General features: G+C 39.4%; 1 protein-coding gene across 2 annotated transcripts in view; it reads left to right on the top strand.

Moving 5' to 3' along the window:
- The window catches only part of MRE11A (MRE11 meiotic recombination 11 homolog A (S. cerevisiae)), a 74,180-nt gene that overhangs the window by 21,231 nt on the left and 26,183 nt on the right, over window positions 1-26,766 (top strand). For both annotated transcript variants that reach the window (XM_010855145.1, XM_010855144.1), the window contains 7 exons: window positions 2,842-3,027; window positions 3,720-3,891; window positions 6,546-6,626; window positions 10,225-10,351; window positions 13,547-13,647; window positions 15,292-15,465; window positions 21,582-21,644. In XM_010855145.1, the coding sequence (XP_010853447.1) occupies window positions 2,842-3,027; window positions 3,720-3,891; window positions 6,546-6,626; window positions 10,225-10,351; window positions 13,547-13,647; window positions 15,292-15,465; window positions 21,582-21,644 (904 nt within the window). The remainder of the gene's footprint in view (window positions 1-2,841; window positions 3,028-3,719; window positions 3,892-6,545; window positions 6,627-10,224; window positions 10,352-13,546; window positions 13,648-15,291; window positions 15,466-21,581; window positions 21,645-26,766) is intronic.

The following is a 26,766-nucleotide window of genomic DNA, read 5'->3' as shown; positions in this document are numbered from 1 at the left end:
ATGTGGAAGCTGAAACTCCAGTACTTTGGCTACCTGATGTGAAGAGCTGACTCATTGGAAAAGACCCTGACGCTGGGAAAGATTGAGGGCAGGAGGAGAAGGGGACGACAGAGGATGAGATGGCTGGATGGCATCACCGACTCAATGGACATGGATTTGGGTGGACTCCAGGAGTTGGTGATGGACAGGGAGGCCTGGTGTGCTGTGGTTCATGGCGTTGCAAAGAGTCGGACACAACTGAGTGACTGAACTGAACTGAAGGTGCAACTTGTTTCCAGTAATTAATGCTGTGGTGTCGTTTGTAACTTTTTAAATTTCCCTTATTCTTTCTATAGTTATTGACTGAAAGTCTTCTGTTAGGAAAATTTGTCATTCTCATTTATTTACTTATTCATTCCATTCATTTATTTATCTTATTATAGACTCAAGATATTTATTCTTTGAGGTACAATCCAGTATTATCAGTTTTTGTTGTTGCTTACTTTGTTTCAACTCTGACCGTTGAGAGCTTTTTTACATCGGCTTCTGTGCTTTTTCAGGAAGCCCTCTTCCTTTTTGTTTTTTGAGCTATGTCATTAACCTTCCAGTCCTACAAGATGCTCCAGGCTTCTCTTGTATTTTTCTCTCAAGCCCAGGAATCAACTACTTCGCCAAGGAGCCCTAATTGCTTTAATCAGAGAGTGGTATTTAGAAACCCAGATATGGCCACTAAGTGTGCTTAGTGCTACTGCAGGTCTCCATAGCCCTCATGACTAGAGTTAAAGGAATATATGTATATTTACTAATTCATGCATACATGTCTGTATGTATATATGTGTTTGAGCAAGCTCCTGGATATGGTGAAGGACAGGGAAGCCTAGCGTGCTGCAGTCCATGGGGTCGCAAAGAGTCAGACACGACTGAGCGACTGAACAACAAATATATGTGTTTAAAAAAAAAAAAAACCCTAGCGCAAGTTGATACTGATTCGAATCCATCCCTACAGGGTTCATTTTTGTCTTCTCCCTTATTTGAGACTTCTTTCTGTAATAGAAACCTGGATTGTATCATCTTTATGTTTACTTATTTTTTAATCTTAATTCACATATAATTTTAAAATTGAGAAAATTTACCAGCCAGGATTCAGTGTATATATTATTTTAGTCCATAGCCTTACTATATCTAGTAAAAAACACCACTTTCTAAAGTTCCTTAGGTCAGTTCCTTTTCTCCTACCCTTCATTGTGGTTATAATAGGTTTTTATTATAATGCTGTTAGGATCATTTTTCACCTTCAGCATTGTTACATACTTATTGTTTTCAGGGTAAGTATGTTTTCAGGGCCTTGTAAAAGAAAAACTGATTTTCTCATGTTGAGCAAGAATTTTTGAGCCTTTTATATTTTACTTTATTTCCTATTTGTTTCTATATGTTGATCAGTTTTCTTTTTCTTGCAGCAAAAGAAGGTAAACCCTCAACAGATTTTGTCATGCAAAATATTTCCACAAGGATGTTCTAATCAGCTTCTATGTCATAAGTCAGAATCAACCCACCAGCGTAATTCTCCCTTTTCCAGTGCTCCAGGAAGGCACACATACCTCATGTTTATTTGAGTTATTCTGCTCTTTTCAGTCATTGTGATAGCATTATACATTTTTTACATAAAAGTTTGTTTTTACATAAACATTCCTAGATACATGAGCTTCTTTCACTTCCTGCTCTTCCGTGCATCGTTCTGTTCAGCTACACTGGTCCCCTTGCTGCTCTTGAACTCGCTGGACACATTCCCATGTCAGCGCCTTTGCCATCAGTTTCCTCCCTCTGCCTAGGTCTCGGGCATTCCTGGTCCCTCATCTTAATGCTCTGCTACTTGTCTCCTGTTAGAGAGGCCTTTCTGGACCACCCTGTGCATAGTAGCCTCCCTTTTACATGTAACTTTCCCCTTTATTTTTTCTTTATTTTTCTATAGCACCTATCACTATCTGACAAAACTTTATATAAAAAACAAAGATTTATATGTGTATATGTGTGTGTGTATGCATATGCATGAGCATGTTGTGTTATTGCTAGTTCCCCCATTTGAGCAAGGACTTTGTTCATATCTGTCTTCAGGATCTAGAAGAGACCTGGGAAACCTGACACATAGACACTCAGTAAATGTTTGTTGAGTGAATGAATGTCGGCTTGCCTCAAGTGAATGCTGGTTGAAGTAGTTGAACACTTGTACTTAAATTCTCAGTGATATAAATCAGTATTGTAGAAAATTTTTTTCTTATCTTCCTCTCTTTGGGTTTTCAAATATCTTTTAATAATAGCAGCTAATCTAGGTTTAAAATAAGGGTTTGGAAATCACATTCATACAATATTTAATATTGAAAACTCTCCTCTCTTATATAAAACTGACATTCTCATTATTTTAATCAGTAAAAGAAACATGTTAAAAGTGATGGGACATATTCAGAGATTTGACTTTTTTTTTAAAGCTTAGGTTAAATTCACTGTCATCTTCTGTTTTCTGTTTGGTATACACTCAGACCAGTTTATAGGTTTTTTACTCTTTCTGGAGCTCATGCTTTTCTGGCTTTCCCACAGGGAGAGTTATTCCTCTCTACCTTTTGTGACCTTCCTTTGTGTAGAATTGACTGCTTTCTCTTTTGAGGCTTTTACTTGTCTGTGTCCTGCAAGCTTGTAAACCCTTTAAGATTAGGAATTAGATACTATCTTTGTATCCCCAACCCCTTGAATACTTTCTGGCTTACAGAAGGGATAATAAATCTTTAGTGACTGGAGAAAGACTTATTATGAAGTTTTTTTTATATCTATGGACATTTATAATACTTGTTTTTAAAAATCTTGGCATAGGAGTAAACACGGAAGTACCAACTTCATTCCAGAGCAGTTTTTGGATGACTTCATCGATCTTGTTATCTGGGGCCATGAACATGAGTGTAAAATAGCTCCAACCAAAAATGAACAACAGCTCTTCTACGTGTCACAGCCTGGAAGTTCAGTGGTCACTTCTCTTTCCCCAGGAGAAGCTGTAAAGAAGTGAGTAATGATTATATTTTCCAAATCAGTTCTTAAAAATATTTGCTATAATAATCTGGTCATCTCATAGGCCAAAAGTACTGATGGTGCTGTTACTTATATGATAAATTTATTTATAAAGACTGATCATTCCATATACTGTTACTATTTTCCCAGATTTTAAGCTGTTTTCAGCAGGAGAAGACCCCAGTGGTATTAATGATTTTGCTGTTCATTAGGCCAATTCAAGGCTAACATTTTTTATTAATTAAATTTTAAGTAGAATGCTATAGGAAAGTTGATGAATGAGTAGATTTTATTCTGGGGAAGAAGAATGTTTACATTTTTTCCTGTGATATAACATTAAGATCAAATTACTAAAAGTCTTGGTGGTCCAGTGGTTAAAAATCTGCCTTGTAATGTGCAAGACACAGGTTCGATCCGTGATCAGGGAACTAAGATCCCACATGCCACAAAGCAACTAAGCCCAGGCACCACAACTACTAAGCGTTGTATGCCACAACTAGAAAGTCCACAGCCAAATAAAAAAAAAAACAAAAAACAAAAAAAACAGATCAAATTACTAAACATTTTTTAAGGAGGGGAGGTTGTAAGGATTTTGTAGACATTAACAAATATGATCGTTTTGATGTGCACATCTTCCTGAGGAAATTTACAATGTGACTAGGCTTTCATTTCCCTCCTCATTTCAGACACATTGGTTTGCTGCGTATTAAAGGAAGGAAGATGAATATGCAGAAAATTCCTCTCCGCACAGTGAGGCAGTTTTTCATGGAAGATGTTGTTCTGGCTGATCATCCAGACATTTTTAACCCAGATAATCCTAAAGTAACACAAGTCATACAGAACTTCTGCTTGGAGAAGGTAATTCTTCTAGATAAAGGTCAATGAAATCTATTTTAGTTGAGAGGTTATTTACATTGAATTAAATACTTCAGTAGACTAGAGGGAAGACATTACATTTGCTATATTCTCATGAAACCTTTAAGGAACCACTGTTCAGTAAATGAGTTTAGGCGTAAGGTTTTTTTTTTAAGTCTTTGAGATGGAAGAATGTTACATATAGAGGAAACTTTAAGCCCCACTCCCAGATCCTTTCCTCCTTCTCAGAGATGTATGTATAATCACTTTTCTCTTTTTATCCTGATTTGATAATTTGTTCATTTTATTAATGAAAGCAGTAACTTTGGGGAATCACAGGATACTATGGTAGATGAGGAGAACCTTAGCCTAGTAATCTCCCTCACACATCCTTTCACCCTGAAATCTACCTCCAGATAAAATCTTGAAATATGTCTGCTAGGGCTTCCCTGGTTGCTCAGCTGGTAAAGAATCCTCCTGCAATGCAGGAGATCCTCGTTCAATCCTGGGTCGGGAAGATCCCCTGGAGAAGGGATAGGCTACCCACTCCAGTATTGTTGGGTTTCCCTGGTGGCTTAGATGGTAAATAGTCTGCTTACAATGCAGCAGACCTCGGTTCAATCCCTGGGTTGGGAAAATCCCCTGGGGGAGGGCATGGCAACCCACTCCAGTATTCTTGCCTGGAGAATGCCATGGACTGAGGCGTCTGGTGGGCTGCAGTCCCTGGGGTCGCAGTGAGTCAAACATGATTGAGCGATTAAGCACAGCACAGGGAACATGTCACTTCAGTGTAAGTCCCATACCTCCTCCCATACAGATCACCATCCCTAAACCTCTGTAGAATTTCTTGAGCCACTTTGAAATTGGATGAATGCATTTGATAATATGGAACTTGACATCTTAATACAGTAAGTCCCCTACACGTGAACCTTTAAGTTGCAAACTTTGAAAGATGCGGACATGCGTTTGCATGTCCCATCACTTAAATTAGTTCACATGTCTGGTGTACATTGTCACATGCATGCATCCTCTGCAAATGGCTGTACTCTGGTGTACTGTACTGCACTGCACTGTACAGAGGGCTTCCCTGATGGCTCAGCAATAAAGTGTCTGCCTGCAGTGCAGGAGACATGGGTTTGATCACTGGGTTGGGAAGGTCCCCTGGAGAAGGAAATGGCAAGCCACTCCAGTATTCTTGCCTGGAGACTCCCAGGCAAGAGGAGCATGGTGGGCTATGGTCCATGGGGTCGTAAGAGTCCAACATGACTTAGTGACTAAACCACCACAACCACTGTATAGAGTATAGTAATACAGTATCTTTATTTCAAGCTGAAGAATGTCTGGAAGGAAGCGTAAAAGCAGCAGTGATGTAGCTGGTACTGTTGTACTTTTCAAAGTACTACATTTAAGATTAAAAATATTTCCTTTATTTTTTGTGTTTGTTTTTATGTATTATTTGTATGAAAAGTATTATAAACCTATTTGTGCATGTGTGCCAAATTGCTTCAGTTGTGTCTGACTCTTTGCAACCCTTTGGACTGTAACCCACCAGGCTCCTCTGTCCATGGGATTCTCCAGGCAAGATTACTGGAGTGGGTTGCCATGCCCTCCTCCAGGGAATCTTCCTGACCCAGGGATCAAACTTGCATCTCTGTGTCTCCTGCATTGGCAGATGTGATCTTTACCACTAGCACCCCCTGGGAAACCTATTACAGAATAGGATTATGTAGCCGATTGTGTTAGTTGAGTACCTAGGATAACTGTTAGACTTACAAACAAATTAGACTTACAGATTTGCTGTTGGAACAGAAGTCATTCATATGTAACATTAATTGCTAACACTTACTCAGTTCTTAACTCTGTGTATGCTCTTCTGCTTTGCATTTTATTCTCACAAAAAGCATGATAATAATGCTTTCATTGCTTGTATATTCCTGACACTGTTGACAGCATTTTGCATTTAATCCACTTAGCAATGCTATAGAACAGTAGAGTCTACCATCCACACTTTATAGAAGGAGGAGCTGAACCTTAAAGTGAGACAAACATGATAACCAGTAAACTGTGGAAACGCCCACTGGAGCTGAACCTTAAAGTAACTCACCCAATGTGTCAACTTTACTAGCAGCATGTAACTCAAATAACTGAAAGGTTTAGGTTTGCTGGTTTCAAGATGACCAGATTCAGAAACTTAGATTAAGATAGCAGGTCCTTCTGTCTCTGTTTCCATGTTTAGTCCTGTGCCACCCAGTCCTGTGGTTTTTATCTCAAGCGTCACTGTATGTAAGGAAGTCTGTCATGCAGTGGCCCACAGACTTACATTGCCTTTACAGCTAAAAGAATCATTTTTTTCCCAGTGGTTCCAGATAAACCCCTTAAACATTGAGTTTCCCTGGACTGAGGTCATGTACTCGTCCCTGAACCCGATCTCTCAGGCGAGGGAGATGGAGCATGAGTGAGTGGATTGTCCCAGCCTAGTCAGGGAGCTCAGGGTCTCTCAGCCTTGGCACAGCTGACAGTTTAGACTGGGAAATGCTTTGTTGTGGGAGCTTGTTCTGTGCACAGTGGGATTTTTACAAGTCCTCTCTGACCTCTACCACTAGATGCCAGCCAGAAATACCTCTTCCCCCTAGTCATGACAATATCTTTATTTTGAGGTTGAAGAAATGCTTGAAAATGCAGAACGGGAACGTCTGGGAAATTCTCAACAGCCAGAGAAGCCTCTTATACGACTGCGAGTAAGTCCTGTTTAGATGAATTCAGCTTTATTGATTTTCAAAGGAGAGTTTTGTACAGTTTACATGAAATTTTTTTTTTTTTTTTTTGGTAAAATAGCAAAGAGAGTACGTATAGTAAAAAGAGCTATCATCATTGGTGAAGAAAATAATAAAGCAGCCAGTATTTGATTTAATCATAGTTTCATTCCTTTCTATAAACTTTTTATTTTATATTGGGTTATGCTGCTGCTAAGTCGCTTCAGTCGTGTCAGACTCTGTGCGACCCCATAGACGGCAGCCCACCAGGCTCCTCTGTCCCTGGGATTCTCTAGGCAAGAATACTGGAGTGGGTTGCCATTTTCTTCTCCAATGCATGAAAGTGAAAAGTGAAAGTGAAGTCGCTCAGTCGTGTCCGACTCTTAGCGACCCCAAGGACTGCAGCTTACCAGGCTCCTCCATCCATGGGATTTTCCAGGCAAGGGTACTGGAGTGGGTTGCCGTTGCCTTCTATATTGGGGTATAGCTGATTAAAAATGTTGTGACACTTTCAAGTGAACAGTGAAAGGACTCAGTCATACATATATATGTTCTCCCCCAAATCCCCCTCCCATCCAGGCTGCCACATAACACTGGTAAAGTTCCATGTGCTATATATATAGCAGGTCCTTGTTGGCTATCCATTTTAGTTTATTCTGATAGGTTTGATGGTTTTGTTTTCTTGCTTCCCTCATTTCTAAATAGTGTTGTGTTGACTAGGTTGGCCGAGCTCTCGGACTTCATCGCTTGCGGTCCCCGCTCTCCCCTCCTTCCAGGCACTCGGACTTCTTGCAGTGCCTCGGACATATCAGACCCGCTCACTTCTCCAGGTCTGCTCACGTCACCCAAGTAGTCACCTCATTGGACCCCAGCCTGATTAAGACTGTAACCCCCAGGTCCTCTCTCCAGCACTACTGATTTCACTTACCCTTCTCTACGTCTTCTTTTTTTCCCCACAACACATCCACCTGAACTACAACATCCAATTTATTTGTTTATTTATTTTGGTTATTATTTGTCCTCAGCTACCAAACTATCTGCTCTACGGAAGCATGGAACTTTGTGAATCTTGTTAACTAATGTAGCCAGAGATCCCAGAACAGTCCCTGGCAATTGCAAGTGCTTGATAAATACGTGGCAAGAACTGACATTTCAGAGTTAGAAAATTCTAAGAAATTGAAGTGTTTCCTGTGCCTCTAAACCTGCTTATCTTTTGCATCATAATATTCACAAATAACAAGACTTCTTTTTTTTTTTGCCACCCCTGTGCCTTTCTCTTCTAGCTCCTACCTTTTCTGATTTTCTTCCCCCCAAAATAATACATTGTCTATATTGCTCATATAACAGTCTCTTCCTCAGTCCACTATAATCAAGGCTGTGACACCACCATCTCAGGTGAAAAATGCAACCTTCAACTGTCAAATCCAGTAGATTTTTTTCATCTTAGTGAGTCACTCTTTGGCATTCTCTTCTACAAGTTTTCTTTGTCCCTTCCTATATTTTAGTTAGTCCTGTGTCCAGTCTAGGCATATGATCACCTATAGAATGATGGCTCCCAAATTTTGACCTACCCCTGAGACATCCTTGTTGGAGTCTAAGAGTCCTTCTAAAGCCTTGTGCCCAAGGGATATGACCCTCAAACTGCAGCAGCACTGGCATCACCTGGGAAAATCTTAAAAATACAGAATCTCAGGCTCCATATTAAACCCACTGAATTGCATTTTAACAGGATCCCCCCAAAATTTATATGCACATGAAAATTTGAGAAGCCCTGGGCCATACAGGATGAAGGTAAAGAAGACAGTCTAGAGTCAGACTGTCTGGTTTGATTCCAGCTCTGTCACTAGCTGTGTGACCTTGAGCCACTGGGTCTCTTGTCCCTGGGTATGTGCTTTCTAGATCTGAGTGAATTCTCTCCATCTCATTGTCATTGCTGTAGCTGAGCCCGGATGCTCTCTTAGCAGTCTCTTCCTTTGTGTCCTTAATCTCCTCTGTACATACTTCTTACAGCACTGTTCAGGTTCTGCTTGCAGCTGCTTCTTTACATGGTTTGTCTTCCTAGCCAGCTTCTTAGTTTCTTTCCAACCAGGATGCTGTTTTATTTATGTTATATCTGGCCCTTGGCAGAGTACTTAGACATTGTGGACACTTCAGTAAAGTTTGCTTAGTGAATAATTTTGTAACATTTAGAAGCAGAAAATTACAAATAAAACTAGACTGGAGTTCAGTTGTTAAAAATGTGTTTTGGGGAGACCCCCTAGCTTGAGCATTTGGCATTTTCTGGTTTAGAACGTGGCAGCTGTAGAGATGGTTTGTCTGGGTAATAGAAACTTAGCTGCTTTAAGAGAACCACACAGATCTCTTTATCAGGGCAGAAGCACCATGTTTCTCATCTATGTCTGCCTGATACTGTTAAAACTAATCAGACTTAAATTGGAAATAGGCGTTCCTTTTCCCAAACACATTACTAATTCATTAATGATAAAAAGAAGAAATATCTTCCTGTAGGTAGTATTCCAAAATATTGGCTAGATGACCCTCATTGATTCACTAATTCAATGAACAGATGTTTACTGAGTTATTGAGTGCCTTCTTTTCTGCATGTGAGAGTGTGGGGTGGGCAGTGAAGATAAAATAGACAAGGCTTACAGGAGGTGGAGGTGTGAGAAGAGATAAAATAAACAAATAGCAAATATGTGAACAGAATCTTAGCTAGTGCTAAGTGTGACAGAGAGTGTAAGTGGGGTGGAGGTTAGGTGTAGTCTGGAGAGGCTGGTGATGTAGTACAAAGCTTGTTCCCAGAGCATCCTTTGAGAACAGCTGGTTTAGGAAAATGATTATATCTGTTTTTCTTTGTAAGGGGCTTGGTGCCATAAGAGATGTCTTTAGAAAAACCCTGCCTTGAGAATCATTGTTAGTTCTAAATAGAAATCGTGAGCCCTCTTGTACCTGCAGTTTCGTATCTGCAGATATGGAGGGCTGATTGAACTGTGCCACTTTATACAAGGGACTTCAGCATCTGCAGACTTTGGTGTTCCCAGCCAGGGGTCCTGGAATCAATCCCCCTGAAATACCAAGAGATGACTGTACGTGTTTTGAAGGTGATCATTTCTCAAAGCTCACAGACTTGCTTCTTTTCCTCCATGAATTTTCCCAGTGTTTATTATTGTCTGGTGTGAAAGCTTATCCTTACGTGATAAACCAATTAATAAATACATCTAGTGCCAGCCAGCATTCTATTTGGATATCTGTTTTAAAAGTTTAAGAAAACTTGTTTAGAAATATCACATCCTTTTTCAGATGATATTCCTGGTTCCTAGAGTGTTTTTACCATGGGGAGATACAGTGATTCTGACATTGTGGGAATTCTTGCTGTACCTTGATTCCATCAAACAATGTTTTGCAGAAGCATAAACCTTTGAAGCTTTATTTTTTCATAGAATAAATTGTGTAACATCATCATGATCTTTAAAATGAATTGTAGAATATTAACATACAGTACTGACTTAAAAGTCTTACCCATAAATACTGAAATTGTTGCTCTGTTGTTTGCTAGCCTTTGTAACTTGTTCTGTATTTCCAGGTGGACTATAGTGGAGGCTTTGAACCATTCAGTGTTCTTCGCTTTAGCCAGAAATTTGTGGATCGGGTAGCTAATCCAAAAGATGTTATCCACTTTTTCAGGCACAGAGAACAAAAGGAAAACACGGGTAAGCTGGTTATCTGTTTTTTTAAAGATATTTTTAGCACCTTTCTTTTTAAGGTATTTTTTTGGCTATGCAAGGTCTTTGTTTCTTTGCAGTTTTTCCTCTAGTTTTGGCAAGCAGGGACAACTCTGTAGTTGGGGTATGGGAACTTCTCATTGCTGTGCCTTCTCTGTTGTGGAGCTCGGGGCCCTAGGGCGCTTGCATTTCAGTAGTTTTGGCAAGTGGGCTCAGTAGTTGCAGTCCCGGGCTCTAGAACACAGGCTCAATAGTTGTGGTGCACAAACTTAGTTACTCTAAGGCATGTGGGATCTTCGCGGATCAGAGATCAAACCCATGTCTTCTGCATTGGCAGGCAGATTCTTTACCACTGAGCCACCTGTGGTAAATTTGATCCCAGGTTCAGGAAGATTCCCTGGAGAAGGAAATGGTAACCCACTACAGTATTCTTGCCTGGAAAATCCCATGGACAGAGGAGCCTGGCAGAGGAGTCAGTGAACTCACAAAGAGTCAGACACGACTTAGTGACTAAACACTCACGCATGCAGGCAAAAATTAGATAGCAATCGCTTATAAACCTGCGGGTATCAGTGAAGAAATGATAGCTTTCATAGTTTTTTTTTAAACATGCTGCTGATTAAGAACACATACTTTATATATTTAGTGTTTACATATCTATTATTACTATATATTCTTAATGTTTAGAGAATATACTCTTAAATTTTACAGCTAAATATTTCAACTTCACGGCATATATGATTTAAGATTCCGGACTTAAGAGATGTCCCAGAATATTAAAAAGATATATGCTTAAGGGCTAATTAAGTTTTGTGAAAACTAATTGCCTTTATTTTAGCATTTATCAAAAACAGGTAACCTGACTGAAATAGTGCTTCTTCATAAGAAATATTGACCTTTTTTAAATACAATGGCTCTTCTCCTTAGAACTATTGAGTCAGAATTAATATGTCCCTTGTTTACATATATACCACATTGGTTTTTATTAACCCTGATTTAATGAGCTTCTATTTTCATAGTTAAATTGTGATCAAAATAGTGTGTACTGTTAATTCAGCCTGAAATAGTCATTTGGATATTTAAATGGAGCTCATAGAATACTGTTTTAGGGGAAAACAATCCATATCAGAGAAAGGTTTTTATGCTATTAATTTTACCTAGTTATTGATGATGATTTACTTTAATCATTCATCCTTATCAATTCCTTGGAGTTTTATTGGTACAGCATTTGTGAGAATATGGAATTTAGAACTGGTTCCTTATTTTATTTGTTTCATCCATAGTCAGTCTTGTTCTGATGATCCCTTTTTTGCTTAAACATTAATTGCTTAATGGAAACAATGACCCTTTCATGTATCATTTTGAAAGCATGAAATTGTTGTTTTGGCCAGCTCTGCTACTTCAACCACTTGTGTGAAATCATGCAAATCGCTTAATCTCTCTGATCTTTAGTTTTCTTGTCATCAAAATTAGGATAATAACTGTACCTGCCTCAGAGTACTGTTGTGAGGATTAGAAGATATAATGTATGTAAATGGTCTTAACATAGTGTCTGGCGTAGTGAAATGTAGTAATCATATTTATGAAATAATATTAATTCTCCCCGGAGAAGGCGATGGCACCCCACTCCAGTACTCTTGCCTGGAAAATCCCATGGACGGAGGAGCCTGGTAGGCTGCAGTCCATGGGGTCGCACTTTCACTTTTCACTTTCATGCATTGGAGAAGGAAATGGCAACCCACTCCAGTGTTCTTGCCTAGAGAATCCCAGGGATGGGCAAGCCTGGTGGGCTGCCGTCTATGGGGTCGCACAGAGTCGGACACGACTGAAGCGACTTAGCAGCAGCAGCATTAATTCTCCCATCTTGAAATTCAAAAAGGATTTCTATTTACTTGTCCTCACTGATTTGCAAGAGGCATGCTGAACTTTGTGCCTCTTTATCCTGTAAGCCATGGCATAAGCTTTTCCCTCTGCCTAAGATATTTTGTCTTTCTCTTTTTTTGCTTAGTGAGTCTTACTCATTCTGCAAGTCTTGAGTCAAATGATAGTAGTGTTTGCCATCTGCACATTATTTTGAGTCTTCTTGGGGAAGAAATAGTTCATTTCTTCTTGGTGTGTCATATTTTTATTCTCAGCTCTGTTGTAGCACTTACCACCTTTTATTGTAATCATTAGCTATTATGGGCTGTCTCCTATCATTTTATTATTGTATTTTCCACACCATGTTGCACACCTGCTGGACAGTTAATATTCATTTTCCCTGACAAAAGTTATGAACAGAGCATATTACCAGACATTATGCTTTTTGACTTCTTACCCAGTACTCTTTTTATTCTGTACCTACTTTTTTTTGAGACAACCATCCTGCGTAAGAATGCAGTAAATCTGCTTTACTACACACGCTTCCTATTTGTCTCTCAGAATATTAAACATATATATACTATGGGCTCAGATTTAATTAATAATTTTTGCTGTTTCATCAAGGATATTCTTTAGTGAAACTGGCTGTTTGCTTTGTCTTGTTTTGAACTGTGAATACAAGGTGATGACTATTAGTAGAGCTCAGAACCACTGCCTTCACTCATCCCAAGGCACTGGCAGTTTTACCCAGTGCTGCTTTTGTATCATCAGTGTAAGTGGCAATACCGTGGAAAAGGTTAATAATGTCTTAGTATTACTATTGAGCCCCCTGAAGCAGTATGGGGAACTCCCAGAGATCTGTGGACCACCCTTGAAGATGGAGCCAACAGACATGTCACTTGGAGATCAGGAAAAGAAGTAGAGACTTGGGGGGAAAGACTCTTGAAACTAGCAAAAATGCCATATTTTTGTCTCAAAATTTATTACGTTGAGCAAGCTGACAGTTGATAAAGTTTGGGCATACCTCCTCTACTGACAGGAATGTGCAGTGAATTTGGGTACTTTAATATTAAGGTGTCTGTGTGCGGTTAGTCGTGTCTATGGACTGTAGTCCGCCACAGATTACAGTCTGTCCGTGGGATTTTCCAGGCAAAAATAGGGAGTGGGTTGCCATTTCCTTCTCCAGGGGATCTTCCTGACCCAGAGATTGGACCAACGTCTCCTGCAGTGGCAGGTGGATTCCTTACCACTGAGCCACCAGGAAGGCCCCAACATTGAAATAGAAACTGTTATTTTTTCTCTTCATGGATGTCTTTTTTCTAGGAGAAGAGATCAACTTTGGCAAGTTCATCTCAAAACCCTCAGAAGGAACAACACTAAGGGTTGAAGACCTTGTAAAACAGTATTTTCAAACTGCGGAGAAGGTAATTTCTTAATTACAGTTCTCCATTTGAATTAGTGGTGATCTTATAATAACAGATTTCAATTTAGGATATGTATAATTGACAATTTAAACAAAATGAATCCTCAGAATGTTTTCATGAAGTAAGTAGGGTGATAATCAGTTACACTCATTTATAGTTATTATATATCAAGAAAAATAACTGCTTAATTAATGTTAGTTATTAACACCACAATTATTGTGTATTATTGTTGTTATCCTTTCTTTTTACCTCTGCTACATAAGTTTGAATCTGGGATTTAATTTTCTTGCATCAGGATGTAATTTCAGAATTGCTTTATTATATAGCCACAGGATGGTGATGCTACTCTTATCATCATGAGTATATGCCATTTTGAGATCCTCTGGTTATGTTATCTTCCTGTTGCTGCCGAAATAAATTTAGTGGTTTAAAACAATGTAAACTTAGTGGTTTAGAACAATGCAAATTTATTATTTTAACAATCTTGTAGGTCAGAAATTCACTCTTCTCCCTGGACTAAAATTGAGGTATTAGCAGGGCTGTGTTCCCTTTTAGAAGCTGTAGAGTAGAATTCATTTTCTCAACTTCTCCAGCTTCTGGCTGTTCCTACCTTACTTGGCTCAAGGCCCCTTCTTCCATCTTCAAAGCAAGCAACATTGTATCTGCCTTGCTGTCTTTCCCCAGATACATCTCTGACTCCCTTCTGTGCCTCACTTCTGCTATGAAGGATGCTTGTTATTATACTGAGCCCACCTGGATAGTCCCTGCTCATCTCCATTTTGTATCCAGCTGATTGCTGCTAAGTTGCTTCAGTTGTGTCTGACTTGTGTCCGACTCTGCGACCCCATAGATGGCAGCCCACTCGGCTCCCCCGTCCCTGGGATTCTCCAGGCAAGAACACTGGAGTGGGTTGCCATTTCCTTCTCCAATGCATGAAAGTGAAAAGTGAAAGTGAAGTTGCTCAGTCGTGTCCAACTCTTCACGACCCCATGGACTGCAGCCTACCAGGCTCCTCTGTCCATGGGATTTTCCAGGCAAGAGTACTGGAGTGGGGTGCCATCGCCTTCTCCGATCCAGCTGATTAGCAATCTTAATTCCAGTTGTAACCTTAATTCTCCTTTGCCATGTAACATATTCATGGGTCACAGAGGTTAGGATGTGGACATCTTTAAGGGGGCCACTATTCTGCCCTGGAGAGGGAAATGGCAGCCCTCGCCAGTATTCTTTCCTGGGAAATGCCATGGACAGGGGAGTCTGATGGGCTACAGTCCATGGGGTCACAAAGAGTCAGACACAACTGAATGACTAAACAGCAAACAATTCTGCCTTCCACGCTGGTCAACCTAATCTGATCATCAGCTCCCATTTCTGCACTCTGTGTCCCAGACACTCAGGCCTCTCTGTTTTCATAGGTCCTGGACTCTACTCCTGTTTCTTTACACTTTGCTGTTGTTGGCCTGTAATATTTCTAGGCTTAATTACTGTCCTTTGTTTTCTTTTGCTTTGCTTCATTTTTCCTCCAGTAAGTAGATAACTTTTTTGTCTTTTTCCTTGATTCTGTAATTTTCCTTACTTGTATAGAATTGTTTTGTAGGGAAAATACTGTTTTCTGCATCAGAAAATACTGTTTTCTGTCTCTTACAGAACGTACAGCTCTCACTTCTAACAGAAAGGGGAATGGGTGAAGCAGTACAAGAATTTGTGGACAAGGAAGAAAAAGATGCCATAGAGGAATTAGTGAAATATCAGTTGGAAAAAACACAGCGATTTCTTAAAGAACGTCATATTGATGCCCTAGAAGATAAAATCGATGAAGAGGTGAATAATTTGGGGTGAAAAATCTATTTAGATAGTCTCTCCTTAAGAGTAGCTCTGCATTCCTTTCTGGTAAATCACTACTTCTCTGATTTGTTCAGTTTCCTCATCTTTAAAATTGAGATCACAAAATGAGGATTAAATTATAAAATGTCTAATAAGTGTCTAGAATATGGTCTCAAAAATGATTGATACCTAGTGAATGTTAAGTGCTTTAAAATGAACCTCATAGGGTGAAAATGTCTACTTCAATTTTTTAGTAAGTTTTGATTAAGATTTTGAATTTCACTTAGAAAATGCAGTTCCTGTAAGCATAAAAGCAGAGTAAAAACTCTTTAGATTTGACTACATAAAATTTTTGAATGTTTGCATGTCAGATTGTCAAAAAAACACATGGTACTGACATGGAAAACATACTTGTATGTGGGCAGAATAAGAGGTTAATATTCTTAATATAATGTTAAAGGGCTCTTATGAATCTTAAGATTACTAAACATTTCAATAAAATAATGAACAGAGGACCTGAATAGGTGGTTCACAAAAGAAATACAAATGGCTAATAAGCATATGAAAATGGTATTTAACCTATGATAATCAAAGAAACTCAAATTAATTTTTTATTTGTCAAAGTAGCAATGATTTGTTAAAGATATTTAGTACCCTGCTGGTAGAGTATTGAGTTTGAACAGCTGCACTATAAAGCATTTTGGCAGTGTATGTCAAGAGGCTTAAGATTTTCCCTTTAATTCAGCCCTAGGAAATTTTCTTAAGACAATAATGAGATAGAGATTTGAATGGGATGTAATTTATCTCCGTGTTACCTGTAGGGGAGATGTCAGAAATGTTTTGGTAAAATGTTGGCACATAGATACTATAGAATACTATGTGTTTGTGCTAAGTTACTTCAGTCGTGTCCGACTCTTTGCAACCCTGTGGACTAGGACCCTCCAGGCTCCTCTGTCCATGGGATTCTCCAGGCAAGAATACTGGAGTGGGTTACCGTGCCCACTTCCAGGGGATCTTCCCTATCCAGGAATTGAGCCCATGTCTCTTGAGTCTCCTGCATTGGCAGGTGGGTTCTTTACCATTGGTGCCACCTGGGAAGCCCATAGAATACTATGCAGCTATTAAAAATTATATTTTTAATGAACATGGAAAAATATATGGAACATGGAAAAGTATTTTCAGTGTTAAGTGGGAAAAGAATTCCAAAGAAGTAAAACTATACACGTGATCACAATTATTTGTATTTTCTATGTGAGTATGTCTATGTGTGTATGCGAAAAAGTGGAAGAAAATATTCCAGGTGTTATCAGTGGTTATTTCAGGTAGTAGGATTATAAGGGATCATTTCCTGTGTTTTCCAAATTCCCTCTAGGCAGAAGAACAAAGTATTATTTTTAAAACTCATTCCACTTGACTTTTATTTTTGTGCTTTTAATTATTTAATATAATTCTTTTAAAGCCTAATGATGTCAGCTAGTATACAACCAGTAATATTAAGTGCCAGGTACTTTTACAGGGAAGGCAGATAATTTACACTTAAAACCCCTTACTCTGTGATTCTGGATGTATTAGGTTCATAAATATTTAGCATGGGTAGATTTCTCAGTTAAGTGTCATAAATATAATATGACCATCCCCCGCTAAATGTAAAATGCAAAACTACAAAACTCCCAGGAGATAACGTAGGAGAACCTAGATGACCTTGTGTATGGTAATGACTTAGATTCAGCAACAAAACCATGATTTATTAAAGAAGTAATTGATAATCTAGACTGCATTAAAATTTAAAACTTTTCTTTTACAAAAGACTAAAAAAATGAGAAGACAAGCCACAGACTGGGAGAAAATAGTTGCAAAAGAAACATCTGATGAGGGATTATTATCTAAAATATGAAAAAATTTCTTAAAATTCAACAATAAGAAAATTTTTAAAATCCAATTAAAAAATGGACCAGGGACCTTAACAGAACAAGGTAGACTATTGCCAAGTGAGCATATGAAAAGATGCTCCACATCTCATGTCATTAGGGAAACGAGGCTACTACACACTTATCGGAATGGCCAAACTCTTGAACACCAACAGCACCAAATGCTGGTGAGGATGTAGTGCAATAGGAACTCTTATATTGCTAGTGGGAATGCAGAATGATATAGTCACTTTGGAAGACAGTTGGGCAGTTTCTTAGAAAAGTAAACACACTCTTCCCATGCTCTTCAGCAGTCATACTCCTTGGTATTTACCCAACAGAGGTGAAAACTTAAGTCCAAACAAAACCCTGCATATGGTATTTATAGCAGTTTTATTCAGAACTGCCAAAATTTGGAAGCAACCAAAATGTACTTCAGTAGGGAAATGAATAAGTGAACTGTGAAACTATCTAGATAAGGAAATGTTATTCTGTACTAAAATGAAATGACCTATCAAGCATTTAAAAGACATGGAGAAACCTTAAATGCATATTACCAAGTGAATGAAGCCAATCTGAAAAAGTAACTTGATGTACTGCACATGATTCCTTACTGTGTAACATTCTGGAAAAGGTAAAACTATGGACTTGGTAAAAAGATGTGGTTGTGGGGGTGGGGTGAAAGGATGAATAGATAGATTCACAGAGGTTTTTTAGAACAGAGAAACACTGTATCAAACTAAAGTGGTGGATTATACATGTATACATTATACATTTGTCCAGCCTCATAGAATGCACAGCACCAAGAGTGAGCATTGGCAAGTGAGCATATGTGAACTTTAAGGTAAATTCTGGTAAATTTAAGGTACAAGTGGTAAATACCAATTGGTATTTTAGGGTAAATTTACCCTAAAGTGAACTTTAAGGTAAATTCTGGAGTTTGGGTGATACAGAGTATGGAGTGTGGAGTGTCAGCTGAACAGTTTTGGTGGGGGATGTTGATATTAATAGGGGAGGCTGTGCATATGTGGGACAGGGTATATGGGAAATCTAGATAACTTCATTCTAATTTTGTTGTGAACCCAAGCTACTCTAAAAAAAATAAATAAAATAAGCTCCCCTCCTCATACTCTACCCTCCAGAAGGACCATCTACACCTGGAGTGACATCATGACTTTTGACAGAGAGAGAGAGAGAGAAAGAGAGAGAATATGTGTGTGTGTGTTTGTGTGTGTGTAGCATGGGGGCTAAGCGTATGGACTGAAGACTGGACGACCTTACTTGCTGTGGAACTGTCAGTGGGCTGTTTTAATATCTCTGCTTCATCTATGAAATAGGGATAATAGAACTACCATCAAAACTGTGAGGATTAAAAGAACACATGTAAGTCCTAGGTACACTGGCACATAATGCCTGCTCCGTATTTTTTCCCTGATTCTCATTTCTCGTCTGTGAATGACCCAGTGCTTTTGGTATATCATATGCTACCTGGAGTACTATTACATGCTATGCTATCTTTTAAAAAACAATGATTTTTCCTATATTTCCCCCCTTTTACTGAATCATAACATACATGCTGCTATTTCTTTTAACAAAACTCTGGAGCTTAGATCTTATTTCCTTTTAGCTCTTTCTCTGCTTCTTTGTTCATTTTTCACAGCAGAATTTTTTTCTATATTTGCTGCTCGGAATCTTTGCCTTCATTTTTCTCTTAAACCTGTTCCTTCTGGGGTTTTGACCCCATATTTCTAGTGAATTTACTCTGGTCAAAGTACCAGTGAACTCTGGTGCTAAATTCACTGTCCATTCTCCATCTTAAATCTCACTTGACCACTTCTTAAATTCTTTTTTCCATTGGCTTTTAGGGCTCCACACTCTTCTGGTTGTCTTCCCACCTCATTATCTGTGCCTCTCAGTCTCTATTGATTCCTCTTACCTCTCTAACCCTCTTATGTTGGAGTCTCCAGAACTCAGTCCTTTGACCCCTTCTTTATCTACACATTCCTTTTGTATTCTCATCCAACTTCCTGGCTTTAAATACCAACATCAGTTTGATGATGACTTTTCAAAAGTCTAGCTCAGAACTCTTCTGTCAGCTCAAGTCTTCTGTAGCCAAGAGCCTGCTGGATGTTTCCACTCAGGTGTTCAGGAGACCTCCTCAGCTTCCAGCATTCCTCATCTGAGCCACTAATCCTTAGCCCCTAGTGGAAGCACCATTCTTTAATTTGCTCAGGCGATCAACCTTGAAATCATCCTTGATTCCTCTCTTCCTGTCACCTGTATCCTGCCTGCAAATCCTTTAACTCTACCTTCAGAATCTGTACAGATGTGACTGTTTCTCACCACCTCCATCACTATCAGTGGTCTAAGGCATGGCTGTTTCTCACCTTAGTTACTCCTGTTGCCTCCAAACTGGTCTCGCTGTTCTGCCTGTGTTTCTTGTCCTCCACCCTCTTTTCTGTCCTCAGTTCCACTGTTGGTGGTCCTAAAGTAATTCAGATGAAGTCACTCCTGCCAGAGAAGAAAAAGCCCTTACAGTTGTTCCCAAGGCCTTACTGGATCTGGTTTTTGTAACTTCTTCAGCCACTTGTCTGCTCAAGCCCAGCATCCCCCTTGCTGTTTTAAACATATAGTGTTTCTGCCCCGGTGCCTTTGCATGTATTCTTTCTTTTGATTGGAATGATTTCCCCCAGGTACTTGTGAAGTGCATTCCCTACCTTTTAAAATCCTTGCCACTTTATCACTTTATTACCTTCTCAGTCAGGTCTTTGATGATCTCCTGTAGCCTCTCCTTGGCACTCTCTCTCCCTCTTCCTGCATTATTTCTCTGGGAGCATGTAACACCTTTTGCAAAAATTTCACAGGTTCACGTACTTGAAAGGACTCTGAAGACTCCACTGAGCATACTCCAGGTTTTTACTTAAAGGCAGCTGGTATAGAGTATAGGCAGGCATTAGAGATCTGGGAAATGCCAGGCACCCACTCCTCCTCTCCTTGTATGCACATTGCAAACCCAGGACTGGACACATAGCAAGATATGTGCAGAAGTTGACAGGGTTGTTTTTTTTTTAATGCCACTCTAGTCACATAAGCCATGCTAACTGCTCATCCAGGTAGGAAACCATAGTAAATTGGCGCTCCTCAGAGGCTCCTCAGAGGTAAGTAAGAACAGTTTTCCCAGTCTAGCTGATCCCAACTAGACTTGATCCCATACACCTTCTAAAATACAATATAGCTTATTTGTTTCTGATTTTCAAACACAGACAACATGCACACGGTGATTATAAGCTCCTTAAGGGCAGACTTTCTGACTCTTGTTGATTGTTGTATTCTCCACCCCTACAGTAGTACCTGGTACTTAGTGGCTTGGCTCAGTAAATATGTGCTGAGTAAATTATTAAATAAATGGAGCATATCTCCAGCAACATAACTAAATTGTAAGAGCTTTGTGAGCAGCAACTGGTAACAAAGGAAGCTCTGTATCCGTGGCACCAGGACCAGGGTTTGCAATCATTAAACTTTCAGTGGTTGACTGTTAACAAAACGGATCTTCAAGGGCCCACCCATTTGGGACACTATTTTAGAGGAGCCTAAGGATAATTTGTGTAGTGTAATAACTCAAACCTGTTTTCGAGAGGTTTTTGTTCTTAGCTATTTTATTGAAGTATAACACCCATAGGACATTGCAGGTTCTTCCTCTGTAGTCTGACTGGCTGTTTGGCAGCAGGTAATATAATTTTGCTTATGGCCAATTTTTCTTAGAGTACATTTCTGAATTTTTAATGTAAGTCACTGGAGGAGGCAATGGCAGCCTACTCCAGTACTCTTGCCTGGAAAATCCCATGGACAGAGGAGCCTTGTAGGCTGCAGCCTATGGGGTCGCTAGGAGTCGGACACGACTGAGCGACTTCACTTTGATGTATTGGAGAAGGAAATGGCAACCCACTCCAGTGTTCTTGCCTGGAGAATCCCAGGGATGGGGGAGCCTGGTGGACTGCCATCTATAGGGTCACACAGAGTCGGATACAACTGAAGCAACTTAGCAGCAGCACTGGGAAAATACGACTTCTTTAATCTTTTGTGAAACAAAACTATACTTGAATTTCCAAGTTTTATGTTGAAATGAAAAGCGTCTGTTAAGCAGTTTTGTATTTACATAACAGACGTGTTTGTAACATATTTATGAATTTTTCTGTTACAATCCAGGTACGTCGTTTCAGAGAAAGCAGACAAAAGAATACGAATGAAGAAGATGATGAAGTTCGAGAGGTAATTTTCCTGTTAATTCCTTTGCATATTTGTCAGCTTGTTAAATCAGAATAACTAGTAGGTTTACTTAGTCTACAGGATCTTGGTTTGGTGGGTGGGACTGAGCAGGGGTTGGCTGATGACAGCTGCCTTTGACTTATTCCAGTTCAACCTATGAATATTGTGGTTGCTGATATTCTCTTTTTAACCTTCTGCTATTGTTTAAAACTTAGCTAATTGTTGATACGTGTATGGAGTGGGAGGGCAGGGGGCAGGAATAATAGTTTGAAGACTTGTTATTAGTCAAAATAATTCCCAACTGCTATTAGAACATCTTATCAATATAAGATAAAACCTTACCCCACTGAGCTGATATTGTTTGCAGCAAAAAAAGAAGAGATTTAGTGTTTTGGTTAGCAGTGTCATTAAACGTAAATGCACAGTGTCCACTGGTCTTTCTAAACTGTTGAAATTTTCTTGATTGCCCTCATCACTGTCTTTTCCATCTCTTTTTAGATTAGGAATTTGGGGTTAGCAACTCTTAACTTAAACTTTGGGCCTCTGTCTGGTACTTGGTGAATTCATGATTGAAATTCAAATTGAACTATATTTTCCTATTTTCTAATTGCTGTAAGTGTTGGATGATTGCTGTCTAGTACTTAAAAATTATTTTATCAATTATTTATTTTGGACTTCTGATTGCTTTCCTTCAGCATTTTCTATAGTATCTGTTATGGGTAGCCGTTGTGTTTTTTATTAGGGATATAAACATGAAAAAGATGGTCTGGTTCCCCCAGAGAGTCTCAGTTTAGTACGTGAGACAGAGATATGCAGAAAGAAAAATTTAAACTATATGACCAGAAGTTTCATCCTCACTGAATTCATACAACTGTCCCATTAGTCCATTTTTGTTGCCTAAATATTTCAGAACTGTAGCTGACAGGTGTACTCTTGGCTGGAGAATCCCAGGGACAGGGGAGCCAGGTAGGCTGCCGTCTGTGGGGTCATACGGAGTCGGACACAACTGAAGCGACTTAGCAGCAGCAGCAACTGACAGGTGGTGAACTGGAAAGAGCTGGAACTGCTCACAAGGACCACAGCCTTTTCTAACTCAAAGAAACTATGAGCCACTCTATGTAGGGCCACTCAAAATAGATGGGTTATGGTGGAGAGTTCTGACAAAACATGGTCTACTGGAGAAAGGCATGGCAAACCACTTCAGCATTCTTGCCTTGAGAATCCCGTGAAAAGTATGAAAGGCACAAAGATCTGACACTAAAAGATGTACTCCCCAGGTCCATAGGTGCCCAATATGTTATTGGAAAAGGGTGGAGAAGTAACTCCAAAAAGAATGAAGAGATGGAGCCAAAGCAAAAACAACACCCAGTTGTGGATGTGACTGGTGATGGAAGTAAAGTCTGATGCTGTAAAGAAGAATATTGCATGGGAACCTGGAATGTTAGGTCCATGAATCAAGGTAAACTAGAAGTGGTCAAACGAGATGGCAAGAGTGAACATCGACATTTTAGGAATCAGTGCACTAAAATGGACTGGAATGGGTGAATTTAATTCAGGTGATCATTATATCTACTACTGTGAGCAAGAATCTCTTAGAAGAAATGGAGTATCCCTCATAGTCCATAAAAGTCTGAAATGCAGTACTTGGGTGCAATGTCAAAAATGACAGAATGATATCTGTTTGTTTCCAAGCCAAGCCATTAAAGAACACAGTAATTCAGGTCTATGCTCTGATCAGTAATGCTGAAGAAGCTGAATTTGACTGGTCCTATGAAAACATACAAGACCTTCTATATCTAACACCCCAAAAAGATGTCCTTTTCATTTTAAGGGACTGGAATGCAAAAGTAGGAAGTCAGGAGATACCTGGAGAAACAGGCAAGTTTAGCCTTGGAGTACAGAATGAAGCAGGTCAAAGGCTAACAGAGTTTGGCCATGAGAACGCACTTGTCATAGCACTTCCAACAACATAGGAGATGACTCTACACGTGGACATCACCAGATGGTCAATACTGAAATCAGATTGATTATATTCTTTGCAGCCAAAGATGGAGAAGCTCTATACAGTCAGCAAAAACAAGACCAGGATCTGATTGTGGCTCAGATCCTGAACTCCTTATTGCCAAATTCAGACTTAAATTGAAGAAAGTAGGGAAAAACCACTAGACCATTAAGCTATGACCTAAATTAAATCCCTTAGGATTATACAGTGGAAGTGACAAAGATTCAAGGGATTAGATCTGATAGACAGAGTGCCTGAAGAACTATGGATGGTTTGTGACATTGTACAGGAGGCAGTGATCAAGACCATCCCCAAGAAAAATGCAGAAAGGCAAAATGGGTGTCTGAGGAGGCCTTACAAATAGCTGAGAAAAGAAGAGAAGCCAAAAGCCAAGGAGAAAAGGAAAGATATACCCATATGAATGCAGAGTTCCAAAGAATAGCAAGGAGAGGTGAGGAAGCCTTCCTCAGTGATCACTGTAAAGAAATAGAGGAAAACAATAGAATGGGAGACTAGAGATCGCTTCAGGAAAATAGAGATACCAAGGGAACATTTTGTGTAAAGATGGGCACAATTAAGGACAGAAATGGTATGGATCTAACAGAAGCAGAAGATATTAAGAAGAGGTGGCAAGAATACACAGAAGCACTGTATAAAAAATGTCTTCATGACCGAGACAACCATGATGGTGTGATCACTCACCAAGAGCCATACATCCTGGAATATGAAGTCAAATGGGCCTTAGGAAGCATCACTATGAACACAGCTAGTGGAGGTGATGGAATTCCAGCTGAGCTAATTTAAATCCTAAAAGTTGATGCTGTGAAAGTGCTGCACTCAATATGCCAGCAAATTTGGGCAACTCAGCAGTGGCCATAGGACTGGAAAAGGTCAGTTTTCATTCCAATCCCAAAGAAAGGCAATGCCAAAGAATGTTATAACTACTGCACAATTGCACTCACCTGACATATTTCAAAGTAGTGCTCAAAATTCTCCAAGCCGGACTTCAACAGTATGTGAACTGTGAACTTAGAGATGTTCAAATTGCATTTAGAAAAGGCAGAGGGACCAAAGATCAAATTGCCAACATCTGTTGGATCATCAAAAAAGCAAGAGAGTTCCAGAAAAACATCTACTTTTGCTTTATTGATGATGTCAAAGCCTTTGACTGTGTGGATCACAACAAACTGTGGAAAATTCTTAAAGAGATGGGAATACCAGACCACCTTACCTGCCTTCTGAGAAATCTGTAGGCAGGTCAAGGAGCAACAGTTAGAACTGGACATGAAACAACAGATTGGTTCCAAATCGGGAAAGGAGTACATCAAGGCTGTATATTGTCACTCTGCTTATTTAACTTATATGCAGAGTACATCATGAGAAATGCTGGACTGGATGAAACACAAGCTGGAATCAAGATTGCCAGGAGAAATATCACTAACCTCAGATATGCAGATGATACCACCCTTATGGCAGAAAGCGAAGAAGAACTAAAGAGCCTCCTGATGAAAGTGAAAGAGGAGAGTAAAAAAGTTGGCCTAAAACTCAACGTCCAGAAAACTAAGATCATGGCATCCGGTTCCATCACTTCATGGCAAATAGTTGGAGAAACAATGGAAACAGTGACAGACTATTTTTTGAGGCTCCAAAATCACTGCAGATGGTGTTTGCAACCATGAAATTAAAAGATGCTTGCTCCTTGGAAGAAAAGCTATGACCAACCTAGACAGCATATTAAAAAGCAGACATTACTTTGCCAACAAAGATCTGTCTCGTCAAAGCTATGGTTTTTCCAGTAGTCATGTATGGACGTGAGAGTTGGACTATAAAGAAAACTGAGCACCGAAGAATTGATGCTTTTGAACTGTGGTGTTAGAGAGTCTCTTGAGAGAGAGTCCCTTGGACTGCAAGAAGATTCAACCAGTCTATCCAAAGGAAATCAGTCCTGAATATTGATTGGAAGGACTGATGCTGAAGGTGAAACTCCAGTATTTGGCCACCTGATGTGAAGAACTGATTCATTTGAAAAGACCTTGATGCTGGGAAAAATTGAAGGCTGGAGGAGAAGGGGACTACAGAGAATGAGAAGGTTGGATGGCATCACTGACTCAGTGGACATGAGTTTGAGTAAACTCTGGGAGTTGGTAATGGACAGTAAAGTCTGGTGTGCTGTAATCCATGGGGTCACAAAGAGTTGGACACCACTGAGTGACACCAAACTGAACTGAACTGATACTATTTAGAACTTGACTAATATAGTTCGAGGCTTTCCCAAGGTGTAATTCACAGCTTTGTAGAATTATTTAGCTCAGAACATGAATCCCAGTATCATACTTAAGTTACTTAAACAGACAAACAAAAGCATTAGTTTTTCCTTTAGAGATAAAAAACATGCTTTAATGTCTTGTTCACATAGAAAAACTCTCAAGTATTTTCTTTAACTGTAGGTTCCTATTTAAATAAAAAGCCAAATATCAGTAGTAAATATTTTAGGCTTTGCTGGCCATCTGTGGTATATGTCACTTTTTTTTTAACAGCCCTTTAAAAATGTAGAAACTGTTCTTAGTCTGATCCAAAGTTCATAGTTGGACTGGCCTCTGATTTCTTTCTTATGTTCTATCTGAATTTGATTTAGGGTCAATATCTTTTTTTAAGCTGTAATACCAAGTGCTATTAATGGAGTGATGAGGCAGCCAGTAGGATGAGAGAAAATATTTGCAAATCATATATCTGATAAAGGATTAATAACCAGAATATATAAAGGGCTCTAAAATTCAACGAAACAACCCATTTTAAAAATGGACAGAGGGCTTGCCTAGATATTTCTTTAAAGAAGAGATACAGTTAACCACTAAGCACAGAAAAGATTCTCAATATCATGAAATACTAGGGAATTCTGATCAAAACCATTAGATATACTTTGTATTCCTTTGAATGGCTGTTCTCCAAGAAATTAGAAGGTAACAAATAATGGCAAGAAAATGGAGAAATGGCAACCCTTGTGCTTTGCTGCTGCTGCTAAGTCGCTTCAGTCGTGTCTGACTTTGTGCGACCCCATAGATGGCAGCCCACCAGGCTCCCCCGTCCCTGGGATTCTCCAGGCAAGAACTGGAGTGGGTGCTG

Source organism: Bison bison, unplaced genomic scaffold (genome assembly GCF_000754665.1).
Source record: "Bison bison bison isolate TAMUID 2011002044 unplaced genomic scaffold, Bison_UMD1.0 scf7180017864355, whole genome shotgun sequence".
Lineage (NCBI taxonomy): Eukaryota > Metazoa > Chordata > Mammalia > Artiodactyla > Bovidae > Bison > Bison bison.
Note: the sequence above shows the minus strand (reverse complement) of the source record. Positions and strands in the feature narration are given on the sequence as shown.